Raw genomic sequence first — 26,759 nt, 5'->3', positions numbered from 1 at the left:
TGAACATGTAAACAGAGGCGGTGTTGTGCTGGTCCGGCAGGCATCAGGAAAACCACAGCGCGCTATCTCTTCCCAGCATCCACAGCTCCTCATTAGCTTCTCCATAATCTCTGTCCCGTGATTTTGCCGGACTGGTAAAACAAGCCGGGTTGTTTAGGAAGTACAGATAGAGGTCAGCGTGTCAGCTCACCAAGCACAACGAAACCGCGCCGACGGACAGTAGCAGGCCGACTGCCACGTACCGTATGAAGGAAACATGATCAGAACTCTTCTTCTGTTGCTTTGTGACGCCCTGAACGAGCTGCAGAGACAGACCATGCTGCGAGGCTTCTGGAAATAGTTCATTACGTACTAAAATGTTTTCTAACGTCGCTGCATAACGCAAAGAAATTAAAGTAATAGCTAAGTTAAGGTGAGCATGTTGATATTGCTTGTGATGAATTGTATTGTATTAGAGTGTGAATGAATGAACATGATAATAATAATACATCGGTTTTTGTACATACTGCATGTAAGAAAGACATGGTGTGATTTGCGTAGCTACGATTTGGGGATATACGTCAACAAATGCGTGTGGTTCTGGAGGAGCTTTCTGACGTCTGACCGAATCGCGTCATCAAGGTCACCTCCAGTTTGGGCTCACAAACCGCATTTCTAAAAACAGTCTGCGTTTCATCAATGGGTTTTGAAGTTTAAAAGACGTTGACGTTTACCAGGCATTGAGCGGCAATAAGGAAAATGTAGGATCCATAATTTCTGGAGGTTAATTAAAGAAGATATACTTATAAAATGGTTACTCGTTATATGAAATGCCAATAGAGAGACAGAAGACTTTCCCTTATCACGCACCACAGGGACAACCAAGAACACTTAAAAGCAGCATGTCAGCTAACACTCTCTTGTGCGGACTGCTTACGAGAGCAATGTGACATTTGGCTTTTCTTTTCTGCGGGTTATGAGTTGAGGATTGTTTAGTCTTCCCTTTCCATTGCTTCATTATGTTTTGGCCGCCTCACCAGGATTCACTCTATTTTGTTATCTTCTTCCCTCCTTTTCCTCCTTACCCCCTCCGTCTCCGTCTCGCACATTCCAGTGCAATCCCGGCCGTTCGTAAAAACCCTGAAAGGCTGATTGGAGCGAGACACAGAGCAGCATTCAGCCTTCTGCAAACAGTCTTATCACCGGGCCTCTTTGCAACAAAAAAAAAAAGTAAACACGATGAAAACTCAATGCAGAAATGTGCACATTTGACATCTGGATGTGGGAAAGACAAAATAAGATGCTGGACTTGATCATCTGAGTGGAGATCAGCTAAACAGCGGCCTCTGCTTAACCCCCGAGAGACCTGCCGCACACAGTGACAGCGGTTCCCTCCCGCCTCTTTTGCCTATTAACTGGGGGACAAGTGTGTGACGAAGGGGGCCCCTCACCTCTGAACCTTGACCCTGATCCAAACCCGGTCTCGCTGCCTGAAGGCTGACCCTGCAGACAGACACAGACGGAGACAGGTCTGCATTTCAGAACAAGACCTGACCTGCTCTTCATACCTCTGATGTGCTGAGCATCACCTCAACATGAAGCCCCTCATGTACACTGCTGTATCTTATTTTCCTACAGAGGAACGACACACTGAGACACACACACACACACACTCACACACGTCCACACAGGGTCTCTTCTCTGCAGGCGCACATACAAAGAGGCACTGACGCAGGCCAGACCATCAACAGGCTGAATCTAATTAGGCCTCGTCTGTTTCTGAGAGAGGCTTTGTTTCCCAACAAACCTCCCAGTGCCGGCGAGTCAGACGCCATATGAAATGCATCCAGCTGGGACTCAAGAAAGAAGAATTGTGTTGCCTGTACGGGGAGAAGCTGACTGGACAGGTAAATTCACGTACGGCGAATATGTTGAACTCGAGACAAAAAAGAGGAATAAGAGCAAATGAAAGTAAAAAGCACCCCCATAGGAGGCTAGTCAAGTGAGCCACCTCGGTCTTCAGGGGAACACCAATATATGGCCCGAACATACTTTTCCTAAAATGCTCCCAATTAGTTTCATGAGCTGAAATAGACAGTGGTATCAGGTAAGTACGGTTGGATTGCTGCAGTTTCCATCAGAGAAATCAACCCTTGTGAACTCCTCTCAGATGATAACAACATACTTTCAACTTCTGAACTCAGCCGGCATCATTTCTTCTTTAATCAACCACTTGTTTGTGCCATTCCAGAAGCACGACGTATCCGATCACGTGCACATTCCCAGTAACCCAAACAAAAATGAATTAACCTCTTGAACCGGCCGAGCAGCTGGGTCAGTCATGCTGTGGAGCAGAGCTTTGATCACGTTCAAGTCCCGAAAGGTTCAAAAGATAGCAAATAGGCCGGACTGAATCTGGAAAAGGGGTTCAAATGATGCTGATCTCGACTTTTTCCGTTTGATTAAATGCTGCGGCCATAAAAAAAAAAAGTCTCCAATAAGAAGTTGGAACAAGCAGATACACAATATATTAAATATTGCAGGTCAATGTGGAATAAAATGATTTCAAGGTGTTGTAATTACTAAACTTTTGAAATAAGCGAATAACAATAATAAACCCAATCATGCTCATAATTGCACTCACAGACATGCCCAATAATTTACTTGTAAAAGTAGAATAGATTCAATCACTTGACTCGTACAGAGACCAACTGACTGACGGCAGGGCGATCAATAAAGAGCCATTAGCAACAGAAACACGGCTGCTTTGCAGAGCTGCCCTCCAGCAGCCGCTCCCCTCTCACCACAGTAAACAAGGTCAATGCTGACTGATGTCCTTCGCCCACCTACACTCACACACCATGTTTGCGCTTCGCATCAAGGACTTCCTCGTGCAAACATCACGGGAAAAGGACAAATCAGACGCTCCACAGAGCCAGCTCTTCAAAACAGAAAGCATCGGAAAACAGAGTGCGTGTGTGTGTGTGTGTGTGTGTGTGTGTGTGTGTGTGTGTGTGTGTGCGTGTGTGTGTGTGTGTGTGTGTGTGTGTGTGTGTGTGTGTGTGTGTGTGTGTGTGTGTGGGTGGCCATGTTTCATGCACCTGTGCACAAAATTATGATTTGAGTGTGTTTAACTCTGACCGTTAAAGTGTGATGTAAACATGCCTATTCGTGAACACCTGTGCTTGGCTATGTGTGTGTGGGTGTGTGTGTGTGTGTGTGGGTGTGTGTGTGTGGCCGCTGCGCACAAATTACGATTTGAGTGTGTTTAACTCTGACCGTTAAAGTGATGAAGTGATGTAAACATACTGGAGAGTCTATATTTGTGAACACCTGTGCTTGGCCATGTGTGTGTGTGTGATTAAAGTGTGTCAATACACACACACACTCTCCAAGTTAATGATTGTGGGTGTGAGGCGCGAGCGGCCGTGCAGCTGTTGTCTCGAGGCCCGGCGTTGAGGAATGCAGCGGGGGTGACGGTGTCGAGGTGTAAAGGTGCGAGAGATGTGTTAATGGCGTTAGCGGCCTGCTGCGGGGCGCTCTGTAACACTTCACTGTCATGCTCTCCGTGTGCCCACGGACGCAGCTAATGACAAAATACCTGTCGGGTTTCGGGTATGTCGCATGTTCAGTTTAGATAAATGAAAAACTTGCGTGTGTTATACTGTAATGCTGTCCCATAATGCAATGCACAACAGGCTGGCTGTTGTTGTTGACCTCTACTCCCTTTCTGTCAAGACAAAAAGGGAATAATACAGTATTGTATTATACACTCATTTATAATCAATTTACTATTTATTGTGTCGCACGAGGGAAAGTAAAACGTGTATTCACGATTATTATTGGACCTCGAGAGAGACTTTTGTCTTTCTCAGAATGTTATTCATGAATTATTTTCATGGGTTAAATTCTGGTACTCTCAAGAAGAAAACACCAAAATGAGAGAAAGGTAAAGCAGAAGGAGAATATTGTGCTGCAAAAAAACCTGCTTCGCTCGGTTTTTCTATCCTGCAAATCGCATCGCAACTCTTAATTCATCTTGCAACCCGTCAGGAAGGGGGCCCGCAGGTTAGAAACCCCCGTTGTACAGCATTCAACTGGCATACTCTGTACGAAGAATCTCATGAATGCACAGCATTGCAGTTTTGTCTTTGCTATGTGCTTTCCACGATGTGAGACCATCTGCAAATGATCACAGAAATGCTTTCCTCTGCAGCATCACACAGCTGCTTTCAGTTAACATTGCCTTTGACCAGGAGCCCATCCTGGACCTGCTGACTGGATAGGGGCCTCTGTGGTCTGCAACCATTCTGAGGTTGCTGTCTTGTGATCAGCTGGTGCTCACGAAAAGACTAAAAGACCGTCTGCGGATCAGCTAAAGCCTCTGTCTGAAGCTCTGGCATGACTGTTGGGAAGCTATTATGTAAAGACAGTTCTCAGATTGGGGAGAAAGCGCAAAGGTCACAGGTCAGCAAAAGAAGATCAAAGTCAATGATAGCACGCAAGTCATGTCTGGATGCACTCGGGAGACTGCAGGATCATGCTGCGTTGAGTCTGCGGCGTACCAGAGGAAAACTGGTGCACGTGCCGCCGGGACAAAAGACAAAAGAGGGGCTTTAACATCGACCGGCTCAATTTTCATAAAAGCGCTCTCGTGTTTCCCGTCATCAATACACTCAAGCGTCACGTGGCCCAATGCAGCATTAGACATCATGCTGGTCCCGCCCTCTGCCCCACCCTGCCGTCCACTATTGATCTCACCCACGCACCCTCCCGCTCTGCTACATTAGAGCAGGCCTGCTAACGGCATTGAACCTGTCCCTCTGGACGTCTTCCTCTCTCCGCGCTCGGATGCTGAATCAATCCACAAAGCATCATTCACCCTGCGCCTAATTTTTGCAAGTTAAGCATTGAAAACAGATCACAGCGTAATTGTACAGTTCACTGTTGGTTGCCTCGTCTACATGGATCAGTATTTGATCACAAGCCAAGCCACGAACGTGGGCGTGTTCAGTTTCACATCAAGAAGACAATTAGCGCTTCTGTACAATAAAACCGCCATCGAGAAGATAAACTCCTCTCTCTAGCCAAAGACAAGTGAGATAGCATGCAGAGAGGGAGAGAGGGAGAGAGAGAGAGAGAGAGAGAGAGAGAGAGAGAGAGAGAGAGAGAGAGACCTGGCTGAATGAGAACTAGGTGTTGGCTGGGACATGCAGGGTCAAAGGTCAGGTATGAAAGAGGTTGGGGACTGAGATGAGAGGAGTTGAGGATCAGCATTGGAGCTTATGTAAAATCAGTTCAGAGAGAAACACGCTGGAGGACATCAGGCACTCTGAATGTAGTTTTACGGCTTCTTAACTTCATTAAGGCGACAGTTATGTGGGCACACCAGTGGTGATACTACAAAGTGTTTAACTACAAAACAAGCATTGGAAAATGTAAAAGATAAAAAGAGAAATCAAAGTGTTTGAAGGACCATTCGCAGCTCTGTTACAGCCACACACAAGCAGGGAGGTTCAATTAAAGCGCGACCACAGAGGAGGAAACGTTATTTTTTGCCAAAGGGGATAAAGTCAACCACAACAGAAAACAAGGGCGCAGAGGTAGGTGGAAAATGAGGAGAAAAGGGGGTAGATTCATGAGCAGAAAAAAAATCCCCCACAAGGTTCTGAGACTGCAGAGAGCGGTTGAGTGATAGCAGAGGATGATTAAGAGCGATAATGCAAAATATAACCTCATTGCACACACACACACACACACACACACACACACACACACACACACACACACACACACAAACACACACACAAGTGTACAAGAGATTCAGCGGAGGACCAAGTAACTCCCTGACACAACCACATCACACGTGGAGCCTCTTGGGTTAAATGAAAGCAGACACACACACACATCCACCCACCCACACACACCCACACACACTACCAGGCCAGTATACCAGACCATATGCATCCTTTGACGAGCAGACCACCGCCCAGGATGACATGTCTCACCTCATGACTTCACCATGACACATCAGTGCTCCAAAGCACATTCCTGAAGTCAGACCAGGAGTAACTTCATATACTTTAACAAAGTCACAAGGACTTGATTTATCTCACTGCTTTGCAGAATATAAAGAGCGGTTGAGGATGGGATGTATCTTCCAAACCCAAAGGTATGCAACTATGCTTCTATAACACGGTTATATGACTACTGGTGGCTGTGAAGTCTTGTGATGCTCACACATCTCCCATCTTTCCATTTACTGTTACTTCACCACTTAAGAAACCTCCACCTTATAATGTGTGTGTGTGTGTGTGTGTGTGTGTGTGTGTGTGTGTGTGTGTGTGTGTGTGTGTGTGTGTGACACTATGTGATGAGTCTGCGTGAGTAAAAACAGCAATAGTGATGGAAGTCCAGTGGATCTTCATATAGAGCCAACTCATTAACTCATTTGCCTGATGAATAACACACACAAAAGAATAATAATCAACACAAGACGGAGAAGAAGTAACTCTCCAGACATCCATCTCTGCGTGGGACGTCCCGTCTCCTCTGACAGCTTGCCCGCCTCCTGGTGCGCCGAGAGGCGGACAAAAGACCGAGGATGACTTTGGCGAAGCGGGCCGATACATTCATCCGCACCGTTTGCCGTCAACAATAGTGAACACGCGCTGCACGGATCCAACACTTGGTTTCTGTACAGTATGTCGCCGAGTGTGCGTGCGCACGTGTGTGTGTGTGTGCGTGCGTGCGTGTGTGTGTGTATGTACACAGTGGCTATGCAAACTAGTGTTAATCCTCTTAGGAAATCACGCTCTCTGACCAGCAGCAGCCCGTCCACACACAATAACGAGCAGGTATCCGGACGTGTCGATAACTGCGCAGCGTCCGCGTACTTACGTGGTTCTCAGAGTAGGGTGGTATTCCAACAAGGCAGAAAGCAACTCCATTCATTGGACCGCAGAAACTGTTGGGCTGCAACGAGGAGAGGCAGATTTGTTGCTGCACGGGCGGCAACAGAGGCGGCTCTGAGAGGAACAATGCTCCGGTCAGACACAAACTTATATGTTCAACACTTATCCAGCTTCCTTCCTCCCGGGGAAGAGAAAAAAAGCCCCTTCTGTGTTCCCGTTGTTTCGGGCCGTTCAATGCGCTCACCCCCTCCTCATCCTCTTCTTCTTCTTCTTCTTCTTCTTCTTCCGCCAGACCGCAGTCAGTTGTACATAACTAAATCCCTCTGGGCTCGGCCCTGCCTGGAAACTCTCTGCAGCGCAGTCAAAACACACGGAGGGAAACCGGAAGTCAGGGGGCTCGGCCTTCGAAGTAAAAGCCTAAAGAGGGAACACGCCCACGTTTCAACAAAAGTGGTGGACTGTAGTAACACGTAACTTTACTGAAGTAGTTTACAAGTAAGCCCATTTAAGGACAACTATGTTGAGGTACTTGTACTTCACTTGAGTATTTCCATTGTATGCTATTTTATACACAAATACACATTAAGGTGAGGTAAGTAAGGCAGCTAACTAGACAATCTAAACAACGTAAATTAATAAATACAAATATAAAAGTAATGTAAGTTCACTCCACAACAGCCAGTATTTTACTTTTCACTCTAATGGCATTAGTTAGTCTACTTGTGGTGTTGCAGATTTTTAACCCGCAAATATGAAAAAAATTGCCCATTCTGTACCAAGTAGCGTATGTATTAATGCATAATGCATCATTATTTAAGAAAATTATAACTGAAATGGATAACAAGAGCTTTTCATGTATACTTATAATTATGTTTTAATACTTTTTTGTGCTTTTAAGTAAAACATGTAATACAGGAAACGTTGTACTTTTTCTGAGTATTTATTTCACCACTGTTGAATACTTATGGGAGTAATGAATGCGAAAGCCTGATCAAAACTGCCGTGACACATTTCTGTAAACTATAAATAAAGAGTTATTAATTTAATTTAATTGACTAAAAGATTATTCATGCTCTTTGAACAGGAAGTCTGAGCTTTTATAGTTGATATATTTACCGGAACTACTACACATGTATTGTGTTTAACTTGACCGTGGGGGAAGAGAAGGCAGTCAAATTAGAGGAGGTGCGTTGGGTAAGTCTGTGCGCTCCGCCCTGCAAACCCGCAGCGTGCGGGCTCCCTCTGGCTGCGCCCAAACATTGTGTGCAGGATGGGAGGGGTCACTGATGCCAACGAGACCAAGTCAAAGCACGGTTTAGAAAAACAAAACACGTAGAAAGCGTGTGCACATTATGAAAATAACTATAAAGGTTTAGTCATTAACAATATAGTAAAGTATGTAGGACAAATTAATCAAGTTCAAAACTAGTTTTACCGGGACATCAGCCAAACGATGATCTGTTAGTCTGTCATTACTGCAGCATAAAAATACATGAAATGGGAAAACTAAAATATACCACCAATTGTACTTAAGTATATTCAAAGTTTGTGGAATCTCATGCTGTAAAAATATATTCATTATTTTCACTATAATCAGCAGATTATTTGCTCAATTAATTGATTAATCGTTTAGTCGATTAAGCCAAACATCTTGACTGCACTTTCATTGAGCAACAAATGTTCACATTGGAGAATTTCTTGCCTCTTTGCTTAAAAAAATGACGAGTGATGACGAAAATAACGAGAACTTAAGAATAGAAACAGAGTGATGCCCTCTTTATGGTGACACTGAGAAGCTTCCTCATACCACACACTTATGAAATGGTTTGCCTTAGATGTGAAAAACCTCACAGCCTTCTCATCAAACAGTGTATCTAACAAAAGGCCCATAAGTCCAATTTAGAGAGTGACTCATGATAAGCACGTGGACCCAGATGGGCTGAACAAAGCTTCATGGAAGTGTACCTCCCTGAGAAATGTCAGAATTCCCTCCACACCTCGACAGACCGCACATTCTCGGAAAACTTGTATTTTTAGCCCTCTATTATGGCTGCGGATGGACACTATAGAGAGGACGTACAGGCAGAGGAAGGTTACTCATCAAGAGCAGGAACTTCATGCTGCTGCCAAGAAGTCCCACGACCTCATACTATGCTGTATTCATGCTCCACGATAGCTGAGGCTTTGATGTCAGAGATGAAATATTAGTTGAAGTTGGAGGAAAACTGTTAAACAAGATAAAGAAATGTGTTGCTGGCTGACAAGTGGAGGCCCATGTGGCTATATTACTCTGAGGGGTGCAAAGCCTCGTCAAAAGCCTGCCTGCCTATGGGGAAGCAGACTGGAGTCATGTAGGGAGGGGGGCTTCCCACGCCAAGAGCTGCAGCTGCCAACTCAGCCTCCATCTCAACATGCCCTCTGTGCATCTGGCCCGCTCTGGGACACACAATACCCCAGCCAGAGGCTTAAAGAGGACACTCTACCAAAGTCCTAGTCATGACCTTCACTCATCTCCCATTTGAGACGGATAATTACCACATGTGAGCCAAACTCTCTCCTCCAGGTTACCCGTATGAGGCCAAAAGTCGTTTTTGAGAGCACTCGGCTGGTTGGAAATCCACCGTGGCGGAGTGAGAGCCCAGAGAGGCTTAGCAGCAGTATGCTGGCCTTAAGGTGAGAGAGCAGGGCAGATGGTCTTTGAGAGATATTGAGAGTCATGAAGCTTGCTTTTTTGTGTGTGTGGGGGGCGGGAGGGAGACCACAGCTGGACCTTTTTCCACATCTTCTCTGACCTTGGATCTGGATCTATCTCTGCGGCCTCTGTCTGACGCCCATATGTTTTCTATTATACTATAAATCACTCGGTGCCCCGACACTTTTCTGTGGGAAGAATGATGCAATGTTAGTCAACCCCTCCTGTGCTGAGGTTTGTCCACATCTTACCCCAGATGGCAGATACATGCTCACGCTACACATCAATTTGCCTGTCAGGCCGAGAAAAGAAAAGAAAAAGCGTTGCATCACAGACGTTCCGAGACTGAGAGGTTCAGAGAGAAGGAAGGAGGGAGATTTGTGTGTCTGAGGTGTTGTGTGTCATATCTAGGCAGGTGGGTAAGCATATTTCAAAGAGCTGTAATTCTATCCCCATCTAGCCAAAAGACGTGGCTTTTATCTGACATACTGCATTTGATGTCTCTCGTGTCCTCGTGCTGCGTCTCTGGGTCAGCATGACTCAGTGACACAGAGCCCCGGGCCTCCGGGATGCCCCCGTGATCCACTGAGGAAGCTTCGGTCTAACGGTGATGTCGGGCGACGCGCCACGATCCCTTTCCCTTAAGGGCCGGCTCGAGACGAGCAGGGAGCACCCACAGTCTCCCCTCGGCCATTGCATAATCACACACACACACACGGCCTGTTGCCTTCGAGGACAAACCCATAAACAACCATCATCCTATTTACTCGCTTGACCGCGCCCCGACTCCCACCTCCCCATCCGGCGGGCTTGTCCTGCATTCCCCTCTCACTCGGCTGCTGAGCCTGTGGGACGCAGGGAGTGGCGGGTGGGCAAACCCGGCCATCCTCCATCCACTATTCTAGGCCACATCCCAGAGAGTGTGTGTGCTGATATGCTACAATCAATTGCAGTCACTCCATTTATTCCAACTTTAGCCCCCTCTCATTCTTTCACATCTCCTCAGTTTCAGAGTGTCCGTCAGCCCGCTCTTCACACACACACACACTTTCGGGCTGAGGAGTGTATGTCGCCAGATCTTTTCAACATCATTTACTTTGAGCCTCTCTGGAGTGTATAACACAGGCCACACTATCCCTCCACTGGATACAGTTGCGTTTAATGAAGAGTGCTTTGGATGGGTTTCCTGCTGCTGTGAGCCAAAATGACACAATGTGCAAGTCTTCTCTCTCTCTCTCTCTCCCTCTCTCTCCCTCTCCCTCTCGATATCATTTTTGCTCAGTTGATTTAATATAAAGAGTAACATTTTCTCTGTCCATGTCTCAAATGTAATAAGAAGATTATCGCTGTCTGGGCCTGCAATGTGTCCGGTGAGTGCTCGGTCAGAGTCGGGAGCCAGAGAAATGTGGACTGTGTACTTGCATGGGTTCAAGCTTGGCATGTAATGTTCAGCTGCTTATCGCTAAGCATGTCCAAACACATACATGACTGTACGCGTGAGATCGAGACCTGGATGTGACGAGTGAGGGAGAGATGTGTGAATGAGATGCAGACATGTGAGTGAATCTGCAGTGAGTCTCACACTCCGTCGCTGCCTGTTGACACAGAGGCTCCTGTGGCACTCCTTTGAAGGGTTTTGGGAAGGTTGAGTGTGGGGTGGGGTTTGGGTTCGAGCCGTAAATTCCCCCTTTCTCCGCGACAGGAGGAGTCCTCTTTGTCTGGCCGGACAACTGGCACGAGGGGAGGAAACAGCTGACCGGGCAGCACAGACAGGCTTTGTCACTGTGCTGCACAGGCATTCAGATACAGGACCCAAATGTTTGGATATTCACGTGAATGAGGGAAGAGTCTAAAGTGCAACCTTTGCACTCATAAACCCATTCAAACGGCTCCACACTTTAACTTCTGTATTTACGGCTATGTGGAAAGGCAAAGCATGTGTACTTTTTATTTGATCTGAATATGCTCCAATGTGTGCGGTACAGTTTAGATTTTGGATGCTTCTTTTCCCGCCATTGTCGGTCGCCATTGGTTTCTGTTTATTCTCCTGTGGTATGAAAAGTAATCTGGAAGTTGTGTAATCCATCACAATCTGCGTTGGTTGCCATTAAGTGCTCAAGTGGAGCATCTTAAATTGAAAAAAAAAGTGTCCGCACTGCAAAGCACTCATGTCACGTTGAGGTAACTGCAATAAGTTATACGACTAGAGCAGGCTTCAGGGTTCATAAAGAAACAATAGAGGCCTGAAGCGCTAGAAACCTGTTGTAATACATGATTTGAAGTTAACAGTCAAAAACAAGCAAAGTTTGATCAGGATGTGTCAGTTTTTTTAACTATGGTCATGAAGGAACCTTCATCATATTGTCTAAAGAGGACTGTTTTTGTTTTCAGTCTTATCCCTGCATGTCTGTGGTTTTCTGCTGACCTGCTGACCCGTCTTCTCTCTCCGCCTCGCCCCACGCTGCATTTGGTTTTAATCCCCCTTCTCTGTTGCAGCTGCCTCGCTCATTCTTCTGAAGGACCGCAGTAATTTGGATGGAATACAACTTTGAGCCTGAGGACACACCGGCTTGTACGGTAGCAGAGACCGGTCTAAGTTAGAGTCTCGGCCACTGGAAAGGACGTTCGGCTGGGTGGGATGCTGAAGAGGATGACTTATTGAGGCCAGGAACGCAGAAACACACACATATACATGCAAGCAAAGACCACCACCAGCCGGTGCTCTTGGCTGGACGTGTAACAGAACTTTCTCAACCTTCATTTTAGCCCTTTTTACACTGGTTTCCCAATTAACAAGCATTAGTATCAACACATACTGAATGTTAACATTTCACTAGGTTTTATGTATGTAAGCTTATCGTCAAAAAGGTTCCAAGGCAGTTTAAGTCCTATCTCCCAGCACAAGCTGATACACTATCTCTCCCCTGCACATGAAAAGCTGAGCTTCCACTTCTTTTTGGGGCCTGAACATGGCGAGGGCTGATTAGAACAGCCATGTGGGAGTGTTTGAGATAAAGGAAAAAAAAAAAGACAAGGAAATACAACGAGACTAAGGAGGAGAGTAGTGGAAGTTCAGGTGTCACCGTTTGTACAAATGACCACTGATTCACCTCTCCCACGTCTCCTGTCTGCCTCCAATAACGCTCAAAGCTCCAGACAACAACAAATGAATCACACAGGGTATTCCACTGTTAGCTGTTACTATAAATGCTTGGCACACATCCATCTCAGGACATCCCATAGTCCCCCCCCCCCTCTCCACTTTTTCTTCTTCCCTGAATTTATTCTGAAAGACAGAGAAGTAAAATAAACAGGAGTTCCAGTAGCAGCGCTGCAAGCTTCCTTCCTACTGCCCGTCACTTCATAGAGGCCGATGTGTTTGCGGCTTCTTTACCTTTCACAGCTCCACTTCCTGCCTCGAGCATCACTTCCTGTCACACAGTGGTGGTGGTGGTGGGGGGGTTGTGTACAATGGAAATGAGCTCTAAAGATCAAACATGTCTTCATCAAGTCGCATTCGGGAACCCGTCCATCTGATTTCAACAAAACTGTTTACATCAGATTCTTCTGCTGGTCACTGGTGAGTCAGGAACATCCGAAGACTTGAGCAAAATTAGAATGACAAAATATCAGAGTAGGCGCCATGTTCCCTGAATACACATCGGACAATGGGCGACTGAATGATTTGTGAATTGGAAAAAACCCTGCGACTTGATCAGGTAACAAATCCTAAAAATGTTTCCAGGAGACTATTTTGCCTAAATTCGGTTTAATTGGGAATTTTGCCATTCATTCTGACAGTTACCTAATTAATGTGCCCTTAAAAAAGCATTGTTTTTACAGAGATACAATGTGTATACTATTTTTTATTGATGTGATTCATGCTGACTTCTTGGCAAAGACTCTGTAAGAAAAACAACCTAAATTGCAGTCAAAACTAAATTAAACCAAACCTCCACCCCAAAAGCACAAAAAGCAGTTACAGCTGATCATTTTCATAATGGAGCCCACATTTAAATTACACGCCTCATTTGAATACTCTTGCATCCTCTCATGAAAAGATTACAGATTGACATAAAATACTTTACGACCAAGGACAGATCTTGTGAGCCGTCAACAAAAACTTCAAGCCACACCTCTTACAGAAATACAGTGAAGTGTGTAATCCTGTACATTCGAGGGGGATCATAACCTAATCCCAGCATTTCCCCGCCTTAAAACTCAGAGATAAGTTTGTCTAGACATGGTCTTAGAGCTCCTTTTGGGGGACAGAATACTTTGACAGCTTTTTAACCTTCAGAAAGGTCCCAGACTTCATCCAGCCAACCGTCAGTGCAGAAACATTTGTTTCACAGACCCTAAATGCCTCAGAATTGTAATTCTTATCTTTCTCACAGAGAGAGATAAGGACAGCGTGAACTTTAGCATTGCTCACCTCTAAAACCTTTAAAAAAATATACACCCAGAGATATAGTGAACAAAAAAATAAATGTCAACACTCACAGAAACATGTTTTTCACAAGCTGAATGCTGATAAAGATGGCAATTTTAATCACAACAGATTAGCAAAGAACTTCAACAAAGTAAATATATCCTTGAATGAAGACATTGATCTAAATGAGTACATAAACATTAATAACACAAAATGCTGCACATTTCCTGCTGTGATCAATGTGAGTGAGGTCACCAAGAGGGGATGAGAATATATTTCACATGTGGAATTAACATAAATGTGCACTGTCATCAGCAGCAAAACAAACTTGTTATTCTGGGTCGAATTCTATAAAAGGACCACCATCTGTTCATTTGCAGAGATTTCCCTAAATAGATAATCCTCAAACCCCCTCTGAAAAGATAGAAGTTGAGCTGCAGTTGCGTTTGGGGGCCACAGGAGGGCTCAGTACAGCGGCTGCAGGGTGAGGTGGGGTTAGGGTGGAGAATGCAAAAACGAAGTCCAGATGAGGTGAGTTTATCGTTTTATCCCCATCAGTGGGACCCAACAGGATTCATGGCGTCCACACTCATGCAGACTGAGACCAAAATATGGCAAAAAAGAAAATGTGCCATAGCCTGAGCAACATTTAAAGGAACAGTCTGTTCTGAATGAGTGAGCCACAAAATGCAACAAGATTACCTTAATATGATATCTGATGCATTAAGTCAGTGTGGTTGAACAGGGAATATCTTCAAAATCACAACTCAGATGTAGTTTAGAGAGACAATTGTTATATGATAATGATTTTATCCTCAGGAGTTTGGAAAATAGGCCAAGGTGGTTTATTAGCGTTTCATTACCGCTATGCAGCTGTGGTGCCCCCTAACAGTAGGGCATCTATGTGGCTTGTTTAATTATCAAAGTAATGAAACAGCAGGCATCAGCCGCACAGCTGTTCATTCCAGACTGACTTTAAGTTATGGATGTAAAAGACGGAGGACACCAAGAGATAGAAACAGACTGCCGGGGTCACAAGTTGAAATAAAAAACATGTCCAACTGATTGTGCCAAACATAGCCATCAGCCTAAACTGGACCGAGTCAGTAGCAAACCGCCTCATAATTGGATGCTTCGATAAACCTAATCTCTCTGTTTTGTTCTATTTACCCCTGCTCATCGTGTGTCATCAGCCCACAGATCTCCGACATTGGCTGGACTGATGCAAAGTGCTGCTGACAGGAAGGGCTTTAACCACACGGGCTAACCTTTGACCCCCGGCTGGAGAACCCCCATCGCCCCTGCCATCTGCAGTCATTCATTGGCCGCCACTCAAGTGCATTGAGGTTGAGGTCCAAAGTAGTCGTCCTGGGCTGAACAGGAGCTGTTTACTTCCTAGAGATGGGTGTCCTACTTTTCTTTCACAGGACAATTTGCCCATTGTCTGCCTGCAGGCATCTACCATTTGGTTATCTCCGGCCTGGAAAATCCAATAGAGCCTGAATTAAGAACATGAACTCTGGACTGACATCCTTCACATGCAAACGCATCCTCATCTTACACTTGACCTAATTTCGTTTTGAAGGGAAAGAAATCATAATATGTTGTCAGCTACTTATATAGGTTGTTATATATGTTTTAAAATGCAAAATAGCTCAACAATACATGTACATTATACCAAATTTGCAGCAAATTTGTTTGATATAAATTCAGACTGGATGCTTGATCTGCTACGGAGACCTTGAAATCGCTGCCACAGCTCCATGTCCCACAAATGTCCCTCAAAAGGCTCTGCATGTGTCGCTCACCACACGCAAAACCAGCATAAAAACTCAACTTTCCTCCCATAGCGTGCATGTTAATTTTCATTGTAATGCCCCGCTTCCCTGCGTGGCAAAACTGACCAAAATATCCATGAAGCTGCCACAGCTCTCTGCATGGGTGAGAAGATCAATATATATGCTTATATACGTGCGTTTAATTTCAATTTAGATGCAAATACGCATACAAAGTTCATTCTTTGAGAGTCTTTCAGTCTCTACCGCTCAGGACAATAGCACAAGAAATTCCTGAGAGGCCAAAGATTGGAGGGCTGTAGGCAGGGGGCTTCGGGGTGCTATGGGTGGGGCTTCAGATTAGACCACCTGTTCCACCATGAGGCTTTTCCTTTATTCTTTCCTCTCTCACACTTGTTGTCTTTCGCGTTCCCTCTCACTATCTCGTTTGTAACTTAATAAGACCCTTTCTTTTTCACACACACACACACACACACACACACACACACACACACACACACACACACACACACACACACACACGCACTTTAACTCCAATAAAATATCTCCCTCCATGGCTGCTTCGCTCTGAGCGCAGCAATCCACTTCAGTCACATCTTTGGGAAACAGACAAAACAATTTGCAAGATAACTCTGGCTGGGAACAACAGGGACTCACACACACACACACACACACACACACACACACACACACACACACACACACACACAGTACAGTCAGACATATGCCGCCTTCATGTCCAAGCCGAGCCTCCAGGGAGTCATTTTCAGGCGGCGGCATAAACACAGCAGCGTCACCCTCGTTCACATCACCGAGGCTCACCCAGAAGTATCCGGGATTCCCTCCACTGTCGTGAAACACTTGTCTACATGCAGCAGTTTGTTCAGGGCAACACAACACTATCCCTGAAAGTTGCTCTTTGCTATAGTATCTTTTATGATCTCACTTTTCTCCTTGGCTTGCAGGCTGTTACAGCAAAGACAACCACTTGTTTCTGTCTGATGGATGTGGTCAGGATACCTCAAACCCAGAAGGCATCAGCAGCCACCACAGCCCTGCTCAGATCCATTAATGACTATTGATCGGAAAGCACTAATGACCCAAACTGATTTGCAACCGGTCTGACATTTTAATCATTCTCGCGCAAGAGTGTTTGTTTTTTTTGTCCCGGTGTCAGTCAGTGTCTTTTCCAAACGCCTCCGCTGAGGATGAGTTGCATCAAGTGAGGAGCGTGGAGAGCGGCATCACTCGCAGGCAGACTCTGAGAGAAAGAGGTGTCCCACCGCTGCCCTTGATTCTCTCTCACACACCCTTTATGTAACCGGCCTTTTCTTCTTCCTCGCTGAGCCACTGCCCTCCTTATCGGCGTGCTTCTGAACATGTGTGTGTCTGCCCTCACGCAGGACAGAAGAAAAAAGGGCAAAGAGAAACTGTTCTGTAAACCTTGAGGCCTTTTCCACGACTACAGTAAACACTATATGCTTGTGTTTACTTTCGCACAGCGTGTTTACGCTGCTAAATGTAAGGAGGTCCTTGGGTGCTCCTCAGACATGTTGTGTATCCAGAATCGTCTTGAAACACCAGGCTGACAGAGGCCCACAGCAGGAAACACACACAGAGATAAAGTTTCACAAAACGACAATGACACACCATCACGTGATGAACAGGAAGTGCTCTAATCAAATTTGGCCACGACGTCACAATACGGTCCATCTATTAAAATGACACAGGCCCAGCCTTAGCGCTGCACCAAGGCCACGCTGTGTCAGCATTTCACAGCACTGCGCAGTCTTATAAATAGTTTTTTGTTTCCTGTGAGGTATACATTGTGCTGTAAGCCACACCATTCTTGTTGTTTTTTGGTGCAGAAATTTGAACTGACACTGAAAGTGTGTGTGTGTGTGTGTGTGTGTGTGAGTGTGTGTCTATAACACTGAGGCCATGACCTATAGACTAAGACACACTGTGCTATGGCCCGAGGCTTCCAATTTAAGGAAATAAGGTTAGATGAGTTCGAAAGAAAACAAGTGAATAACATGGCATGCCTCCAACAAATGTGTTCACCTACACACACACGCACACACACACACACACACGTACACACACACTGTCTGACCAGCAGCAGTGATGAGCTCATCCCCTCTATTACTGGGGGGCTAACGTCACTCCGACCTGAGCGAGCAGACACAGACAGGAGATGTTCCCCTTATGGACCGCATGCATTATTCAGTTAAACGAAGGGTTGGGCTGGCGTGTCTCCCCCGTGCACCCCTCCTTATCTCCCCGTCCTCCTCATCCTCCTTAATAACAAACCTGATGCTCACAACACTTCCATCTCAGGAGGAAAGGACGCAAAGGAGAAGCACAGGAAAGAGGGAGGGAAGGGGGGGGATGAGGTAATCAGTAACTAGGACACTTACACTGCGTTCAGTGCAACGTATAGGGGAGATGTGAGGAGGGTGTGTGCACTCTTTCTCCTCCTCTACAACCATTCATCACACGCTGAACTACAAGCAGCTGGTTGCCTCCAGCTTGGTTACAACACCTGCTAACAGCAGCAGCATCAGCCCTCACACACAGACGCTGTAAAACTCTCCAAATATTAACAAAAAAATATGTTGAGAGGGAACGTGGCAAATTGAACAAGCGTCAGCAGCTCTCACAGTAAACAAGCTGGAGGGTGGTAAAGGCGGGTGACAAGAGTACACGGTGTTACAAAGCAGCGGGCGCGCTCATCTGAGCCTCTTTGAATGAATGAACGCGGATACAGACGGCTCTGGATGGGAACCCTGTTGCATACCATCCCGTCTCCATCCTGACTCCAGGCGAGGGAGCCAATTCCTGCATGACATGTCATGACCAGGGGATGCCTGTTCACCCACCAAACTGAGCCACACCCCTCTTTTTATGGTTCTCTCTCTGTCCACTCCCAGTGTTGATCTTATGCCCAGTTTGCAGAGCTAAGCCGGCGATGTTTTCAGCTGTGTCATCTCTCCAGAGGGCCGGCACTTGCCGGTGGCAGCAGCACCTCTGCTCACCCCCCCCCCCTCCCCTCCCTCGAGTGAACACATCGCGGGATAAGCAGCGTGCTGTTTGTTTTCGCCTCGAGGGAATGACAAAAGGGGGATGATGGATGTGATGAATGCTGCCGCTGCTCTGTGTGTTTCGTGTCAGCATGGTGTGAATGTGAAGAACACTAAAGCTGGCGGTCCCCTTCACTTCCCCTTCAGTCCCTCCCTTCCTCTCCTCCTCTCCATCCTCACCTGGTCCATGATTTCAGCGAGTCTCCTCCCTCCTCCTGTTCCCTGTCATGGCACGAGAGAGCCGGCTGTCTGCCTTGTTTCTACTTCTTCTTCTTCTTCTTCTTCTTTTCCTTGCTCAGTATTCCCAACAGCAATCCAATCCGGCTCCCCTCACACAGGCGAGGCAGCCTGGCCGCCGACGGCTGCGCCTCCCCACAGAGGCATGGTTCTGTCTCTCCTTGTGTCTCTGAGTGTGACAGTCTGATACTCGCAAACCAAACACTCCTTGCGAGTCCTTTTCTCCGTCTTCTCTTCTTCTCCCGCTGCTCAGGGTGGAGGTTGGAGGGCAAACTGGGTGCGTGTGGGAACCTCACCTCTCTCCTTGATCACCACACAGAGGCAAGAGTCCCGCTCTCTCCGTTCTCGTTTTGAAGCTCCTTCACTCGTTCCCTGTGTGAGCTGGCCCCTCGCCTCGCCTCCCCTCCCTCCTTCCCTCCCTCTCTGTATCCACTTCCCTCCTCTCTTTCCATCTCCCCTCCCCCTCCTGCTGCACCCAAAGAGAGCGGGAGCGGGCAAATGAGAGAGAAGGAGCGAGGGAGAGAGGAGGGCGGAGGGCTGAGATTGGCTACCAGGGGGATCATGTGACTCCCGGTAGAGGACTGAGGGACCCTCTACCAGCTGTCCAGCTCATGCTTGCCTGAAAACCTCTGTTGCCATTGACAACAGCTGCCGCGCAACGCACCAACCACAGAACCCCGGACACAATCTCATTGGCCATTGGATTCCAAGTCCCCGCCCCCTTCTGGGGGCAGCATGTCGGGACGTGTAGTCCAATCTGTAGTGACGGCGCGCGGCGTGTTTAAGAGCACACATCCCTGTGCCTCTGGGAGGAATGTTTCCCCCCTGTGCTCGCCTCTCTGCCGAAACGTTAATGCACCAGTGCAACATTGGCCGCCCTCCAGAGTGAAATAGAAGGAAAACCGGTCCTATCATTAGCATTAAAACTTTGGCGTAAACTTGTATAAAACACACATGAGAGGAGGAAAGACCTCGAGGCCCGGGCATTCTTGGTCAGCCAGGAAAAAGACATCCTCTGTCGTTTTCCTCTCGGCCAGTGCGAGGGAAACTCCCTCCCCACAACAACAGGAACTCCACCACCGAAGGCCATTGCTAAGCACATAAACCCCTTCTTCCCTCCCTCCCTCTCTCTTTTCTTTCACTGCCTGCTATTTCTTTATTTGCTCTTTCTCTATCCTCTCCAGCCCCCCACCTCACCCCTCCCTCTCCATCTATTGTGTTATTACACTCAATTCTCCTCTGCTCTATTCTCCCACAACTCCATCTCATCGGCATCCAGACGAGGGGTTGCAAGGTGACACACAGAGAGAAGATGTTGATACAAACTAGCGTCTGGCATCAGGAGACACGCGTCGTAGCAACACATCCAAAGGGGAGAAAAAAATCCCAGTGGGAATTTCATGCGGTATTAAATGTCATTGATTTGTGAGAATTTCAGGAGTTATTATGTAATGAAGTGTTGTGATTGCTTCATGCAGCTGTTGGGTATACAAATGGATACAGATAAAACATATAACCACACCCTCTGCTGTGTTCACGACACTATGTTTTGTGGTTGCAGTGCAGTTTGTGTTTTTGGGAAATCAGTATCACTTTCTCTTTTTGAACAGGTCACTCCCTATATTATTGTTGAATGTGTGGGGAAGAATACAGGATTATCTAAAAATGTATTTTTTTTTTTTTTTACTTTTCAGGACTGACACAAACCTGATATGTATTGTTTATGTATTAAATATGACATTTTTCCGCCATCAAATTCTGCACTGAAAACATCTGGCAGTGTTGTCACATTGAGTACATGTTACGGACATCATGCAATACCAAGGAGAAAGGAAAACACAAGCAGATAACAGAATGCTCAGAAATGCACGACACACTGCCAGCAGCTGCAGCTGCAACTGTGCCACGGGGACAGGGTGTCCTATGGGTGGAATTTACCTTATAAAGTAATCATAAACACTTTGAAAATGTCCCGTATTACCGCATCTACCCAGAAATACCGCTCTTGGGGGGAAACCCAGGGCCCCTGCAGCTGGAAAACAAAAGAGCACCTGTTCTGGCTTATTTTGATTCAATGGACGCATAACATAGCTGTGACATGATCTGATATGGTATTTAGGCGCAGTATGACAGGCCAGTGAAGGAAGGGAAGGAATGAGGGTCGGGAATGCAGCACAAGGTCATGTAACATGCAGACTCTCAGACAACCAAACAAACCCTGCCCTACTTTGTACAGTCCAGCTTCAATGCCTCTCTTTCCTTGAACACCCTCTACTGTAGACTGCTGCAGCGTCATTTGATCTGGTCGAGCCAAAGATGCTGTTTGAAGTGAGATGACTGCATGTGTGTGTGAGTGTGTAGCCTATATGTGTGTGTGTGTGTGTGTGCTCTCAGACAGAACAGCGGGTGTATTGTAATGCTGTGAGTGGTAGATTATACTATCAGTAGAGGAATTCCGATTATTTCCCAGAGTGGGTCTGTCTGCACACATGTGGGAGAAACTTTAGCTAAGTGTTCAGAGGAGGATTGCAACACTATGAGCCATGCGCACACACAGACACACACAAACACGCACGCGACACTAAAGGAATATGGACATATGCATACACGCTTTCTTGCTGAGAGTCGATAAGGAGGTTGGTATCCCTCCCATGTCTGTATACAGAAAATGAAGCTAAAGCCAGCAGCTGGTTAGCTTAGCTTAGCATAGAGACAAGAAACAGGGGAAACAGCGAGCTCGGCTTTGTCCAAAAGAGACAAAATTTTAAAAAAAACAGCACTTTAAACCTAGTTTATTGACATGCTTAATTTTGTTTGTTTAATTTATAGAAAATGTAAAGGACTATTCCTGTGAGACAGTGAGAGACTGGCTAGCTGTATCTCCCTGTTTTCAGTCTTTGCATTAAATTAAGTTAAGCTAAACTAAGCTAAGCTATGCTAGCTTCATTTTTTATAGCACAGACATTAAAGTGGTATCAATTTTTCTTTTGAATCTCAGCACGAGAGCAAATAAATGTACTTACCAACATGTGGAACTATTACTTTATGGGGGGATGTAGTGGGCTTTTAGAGTAGGGAAAGCATTTTTTAAAGGTTAAGAAGATTAAGATTACTTAAAGGAATGCATATTCTTCAAATAAGCAACTAGATAAGCCGAGCTGTCACCTTGGAGAGTCATTGGAGAGCCAGATCAGGAGAACACGCAAGCGTTCATCTATTGACAAAATCACAAATTAGAAATTAATCTTGTTTTCAAGCCACACTAAAACTGAGTTATAGTCGATACAATATTACGTCTCTATGACAATCACATCACAAGAACAACAGAGAGAAAGTCCCGAAGAGATAAATTTGAAAATGATTGACATGTTTCACTCAAATATGTTTTACGTTTAATATAATAATCAATAGACTACACTGTAAAACAAAAATAAATAAATTAGTTCTATAAAAACATCAATAACACATTTATATATCTTAAACTAAGGGCTAACATTGCTGAACTAGTGCATTTGAAGACATCCAAACTTAATGAATCTGCTGATTTTAGTCAACTGTGCTTGTTAAATTGAAACACATTGCTCTCATCCTGTCTCACATCACCTGTTCTAACAAGTTGGTTTACTTATAGCTCCACTGCCATCAGCTGATCCTCCACAGCCGACTGTAGGTAAACAGCACCATCTGCAGGACAGCAGGTCATTTTGAGAAGGGGGCTTCAATCTTTAAAACATGGCATTGATTGTGAGTCCTCCTTCACAAACAAGCATCCGTTTAATGAGATTATGTCCCGTGTTTATTTGTTGTGATGAATATTAAGACCCCTACATAACAGTTGGGGTGCAAGGACAAGAGAAACGTATATAGTCCGTATTGCATTGCAGAGCCGCGAGAAGGAGCCACCTCGAGGTCAATGACTCTAATTTAGATACCACTGGATGACAGCGCCACACAATCCTGACTAATAACCACTGTTCCATCATGCACTTCAGCATGGAGGCGCTGGAGCAGGAGGCCTCAGGAATCCAGTAATCAGTGAATGCAAAGTACAATAGACGTTATTTTGAAAATAATTGTCTTACAAGCTCTCCACACCAAATATAAAGGCTTATTTCAAAATTAATATTTGCATAATGTGCCTGGTTTGGGCCAGCCAGGGATTGTTGATGAAGGTCATACTCTTCTGTCTCTGAGTATTATATCCCTTATGTCACTTTACAATAATTCATATATATATATATATATATATATATATATATATATATATATATATATATATATATATATATATATATATATATATATATATATTCTCACAAACTTTATGAAAAAATATAGCATTAAATGCTTGTGCAGTAGAAATGAATGATTATGGACGTCAGCAAAAATACAAATAATATTGTGTTGAAATGAAGACAACACAACTGGGTTTACTGAAATCATCTTTATTAGACGTGTCATGTGAAATACTGTCATGAGCCTCAGTAAACGTAACATATTTGATACATAACACATAATATATATGAGGTTTGGTGGTAAAACTGAGAAGAGTCTACATTTGATGTATATCTGAGATGACATCATTGCTCCCCGTGGATGTCACTTGAAGCCAATGCGATCAACAAAAACAGACATATATATATATATATATATATATATATATATATATATATATATATAAAACTGAAATATTCTCCTGGGCTTTAACCAGACAGAGAACCTTGATAGTGAGGAGAGGAACATATTGGCAACACGTGAATAAAGTAATGTAATAACACTGACGTGAAGGCTGACTCAATCAAGGCAGAACATGAGCACAGAAGGGTTGGCCATGAAGTCATAAGGATACGATCAAACTGAACATAACACATTACAGTAGGAGCCAACAATGAGCTCACAGTGTTGTTGGAAAGGCAAACTCTACACCTGTATGACGCTCAACACTACAAAACCGTCCTGTATCCATGTCAAGGGATGGATCGGACTTGTGCAGAGGTAACACGTCTGTCTCCTCCTCGAAAGAGACATGCATGACCTTGGGTAGCATAGATAATGCATTGGTTAGATTGATTGCAAATAGTGGGAGCTCTTGGAGTAGTGACGTTTTGTAGTAGGATCCTGACCCATAAAGGAGGAGAAACAGGGGCTTCCACTTCTTGTCCATTTGTTTATCTCATTGCTCTGCCCCTCCTACAGGAGAACTCCACTGGGGAAACCACCGTGCCTGGACCCGGCTCTTCTCCCTAAAACAGATGGCAGCTAGTGTCAAACATGTACAGTTTATCAACGTATTAGCTTAGTCAAGTGCAATAGTGTGATCATGTCCTATTTCCTATCATATTGGAGACTGTAGCCGAGATAAAGGGAAAGCTACACAGACATTAACAGGTGAAATCCTCCTTGTAGTGCTCTAATGCTGGAGCAAAATATCACATTTATAACATGCAATAAAACGCCCCCTTACCATTTGTCCATGATGAAAACCAGGGATGCAGGACAGGAAAAACACACATCCCCTGAATGACTGTGCTGCAACCGTTTGTGTGGCCGGGCAGGACGCTTCATCGTTATTATCATCATCATCATCACAGCAAGTAGATGATGTAGGAAAGGAAAACGAGGCCAATGATGGCGAAAAACATCAACATCAAAATGTCCACCATGATGGAAATAGTGGCAGAGACGGACGGTGTGGACGCGATGAGGACACGCAGCTACAACGCAGCACTACCGCCGGTGCAGGAGATCGGCCGAGATCGGAACCATTCGGAGGGAGCGAGAATCCTCCCGACCCGCCTCGGCCCGGGGAGGTATACATGAGACCACGCCCCCTGCTGAAACTAAGACGGCGAGAGTGGGTTTTATTTACCGTGTGTTTGGGCTTTCAGGCACATTTTTGGCGACAAGCTGCAAACACTAATTCCTAATAAACCGCCTACCAACAGCATTAAAACGGTTTGCTTGGGAACCGAAATGTGCCATTGTTAAGGGCGGTACTTAAACAGGAAGTATGACTTGATATGCTAACTTCCGGGTAGAAATGTCCCACCAGCTCGACGGTGATTTTCCTCCATTGTCAACAATGACAATGAGTCTGATGTAACGTTCTACACTGGTCAAACTGCGTCCTCCATAACTGCCATTGAGTAGCATCAACACCTCATTATGCATTTCATCAAGGTATGATTCTTTGCAGGACTTTTGCATTGAATTGCAAACGTTTTAACTAGGGGTACCTAATAAACTGGCAACTGTGCTAGGACGAGTTTTACAGTCTCATATGGGCCTCTCATTCTCAGAGAAATATCTCCCCAATATTGTTCTTTGAGTTATACACATCTTGAATAAATACATTAACACAAGAGAGAATACTTAATACTTGTATTAGGGGTTCAAACTGAACATAAGTCAGATAAGTCACAGCATAAAATCATGCAACAAAAATACAAAAACTACTGTGGTTCCACATTGTGACCTCATCTTAAGTACTCGTCTTGTAGAGATTTTCTTTTATTGTAATTTATATTATGTTCACATGGTGCATATTCCTTAATTAAAGCAGCAGTGAGTAGGATTTAGTGGGATGCAGACTTCATTCAACTCAACGCCCCTTCGCTCACCCCTTCCTTTCCAAGAGTGACGGGAAACCGCGGTGACCTTTGGGTGGCGTGACGACGTTAAAGGTTCTCTCTAGCCAGTGTTTGGTTTGTCCGTTCCGGGCTCCTGTAGAAACATGGCGATGCAACATGGTGGACTCTGTAAAGATGTCTTTGTCTTTATTCAAATGACTGAAAACAAACTGAAAGCTTTCTGCAATATATAATATTATTTCAGCACAAGTGTACATGGCAGGAACCTGAAGGTGAAAGGCTACATGAGAAATAGGCCCAACATTCTGCCCCTGTCCAAACAAGTTGTCTGAAGGACTTTTACATTTGTCCTACTATGCTGCTACAAAATATTAGACACAGCACAATCTGAGAAAAAAAAAGACATTTTATTGAATCTTCAGAATCATAAGTACAGTTTGAAGTGTTGTAACAGGGCAACAGGAGATGATATCAGGTCCTTAATTCTGAGTATGTATTCAGAATGAGTTTTGAATACATATCTATGTCAATATGCATATGGTATCTTTATTTGTTTATTAAAAAAACAACTAAATTATACAAAAAACAAAACAATTTAAGGTGGAATGCACAAAACCGGTCTGAATGCTAAACCTGATTGTGGATTACATGATTTCAGTCTGCAAAGTCTACAGTATATAACCAGTATCATAGAAGCAGGGAATGATTCATCTGAAGCGCAGCAGCCTACAATGAAGTCTGAAGGAAAGAGGGATCTCAGCAGGCGGGTGGACAGGATACTAGACAGAAACGGGGATATGATATGAAGTCACGGTTCAGTCGATGAGTGATGCCAGAGCAAAAGAGCGATATTTGGCGCAAAGAGGTCAACTCCTGACTAATATCCAGGTCAGACAAACAACTTGCCCAGCCTCACAGCCGGGGAGATTGAGGGCATCAGATCACTACCCTCCAGTGCCCCCTCCTCTCTACCCCTCCCCCAGCCTCACTCACTTCCATCACCACACGCTCAAATTGGACATTGCCTTAAGAAATC

General features: G+C 45.1%; 1 protein-coding gene across 1 annotated transcript in view; it reads right to left on the bottom strand.

The window, feature by feature from the left end:
• arhgap23a (Rho GTPase activating protein 23a) overlaps nt 1–19,498 on the bottom strand; it is a 61,877-nt gene extending 42,379 nt beyond the window's left edge. The window contains exon 1 of the mRNA XM_068578535.1: nt 19,077–19,498. Within this exon, the coding sequence (XP_068434636.1) occupies nt 19,077–19,085 (9 nt within the window). The 5' untranslated portion in view covers nt 19,086–19,498. The remainder of the gene's footprint in view (nt 1–19,076) is intronic.
• Between the last annotated feature and the right edge of the window lie 7,261 nt (nt 19,499–26,759).

The sequence above is a fragment of the Clinocottus analis genome, unplaced genomic scaffold (assembly GCF_023055335.1).
Source record: "Clinocottus analis isolate CAN_PGR_092001 unplaced genomic scaffold, fCliAna1.0.p SCAF_16, whole genome shotgun sequence".
NCBI lineage: Eukaryota > Metazoa > Chordata > Actinopteri > Perciformes > Cottidae > Clinocottus > Clinocottus analis.
This window is presented reverse-complemented; position numbering and strand designations above follow the sequence as displayed.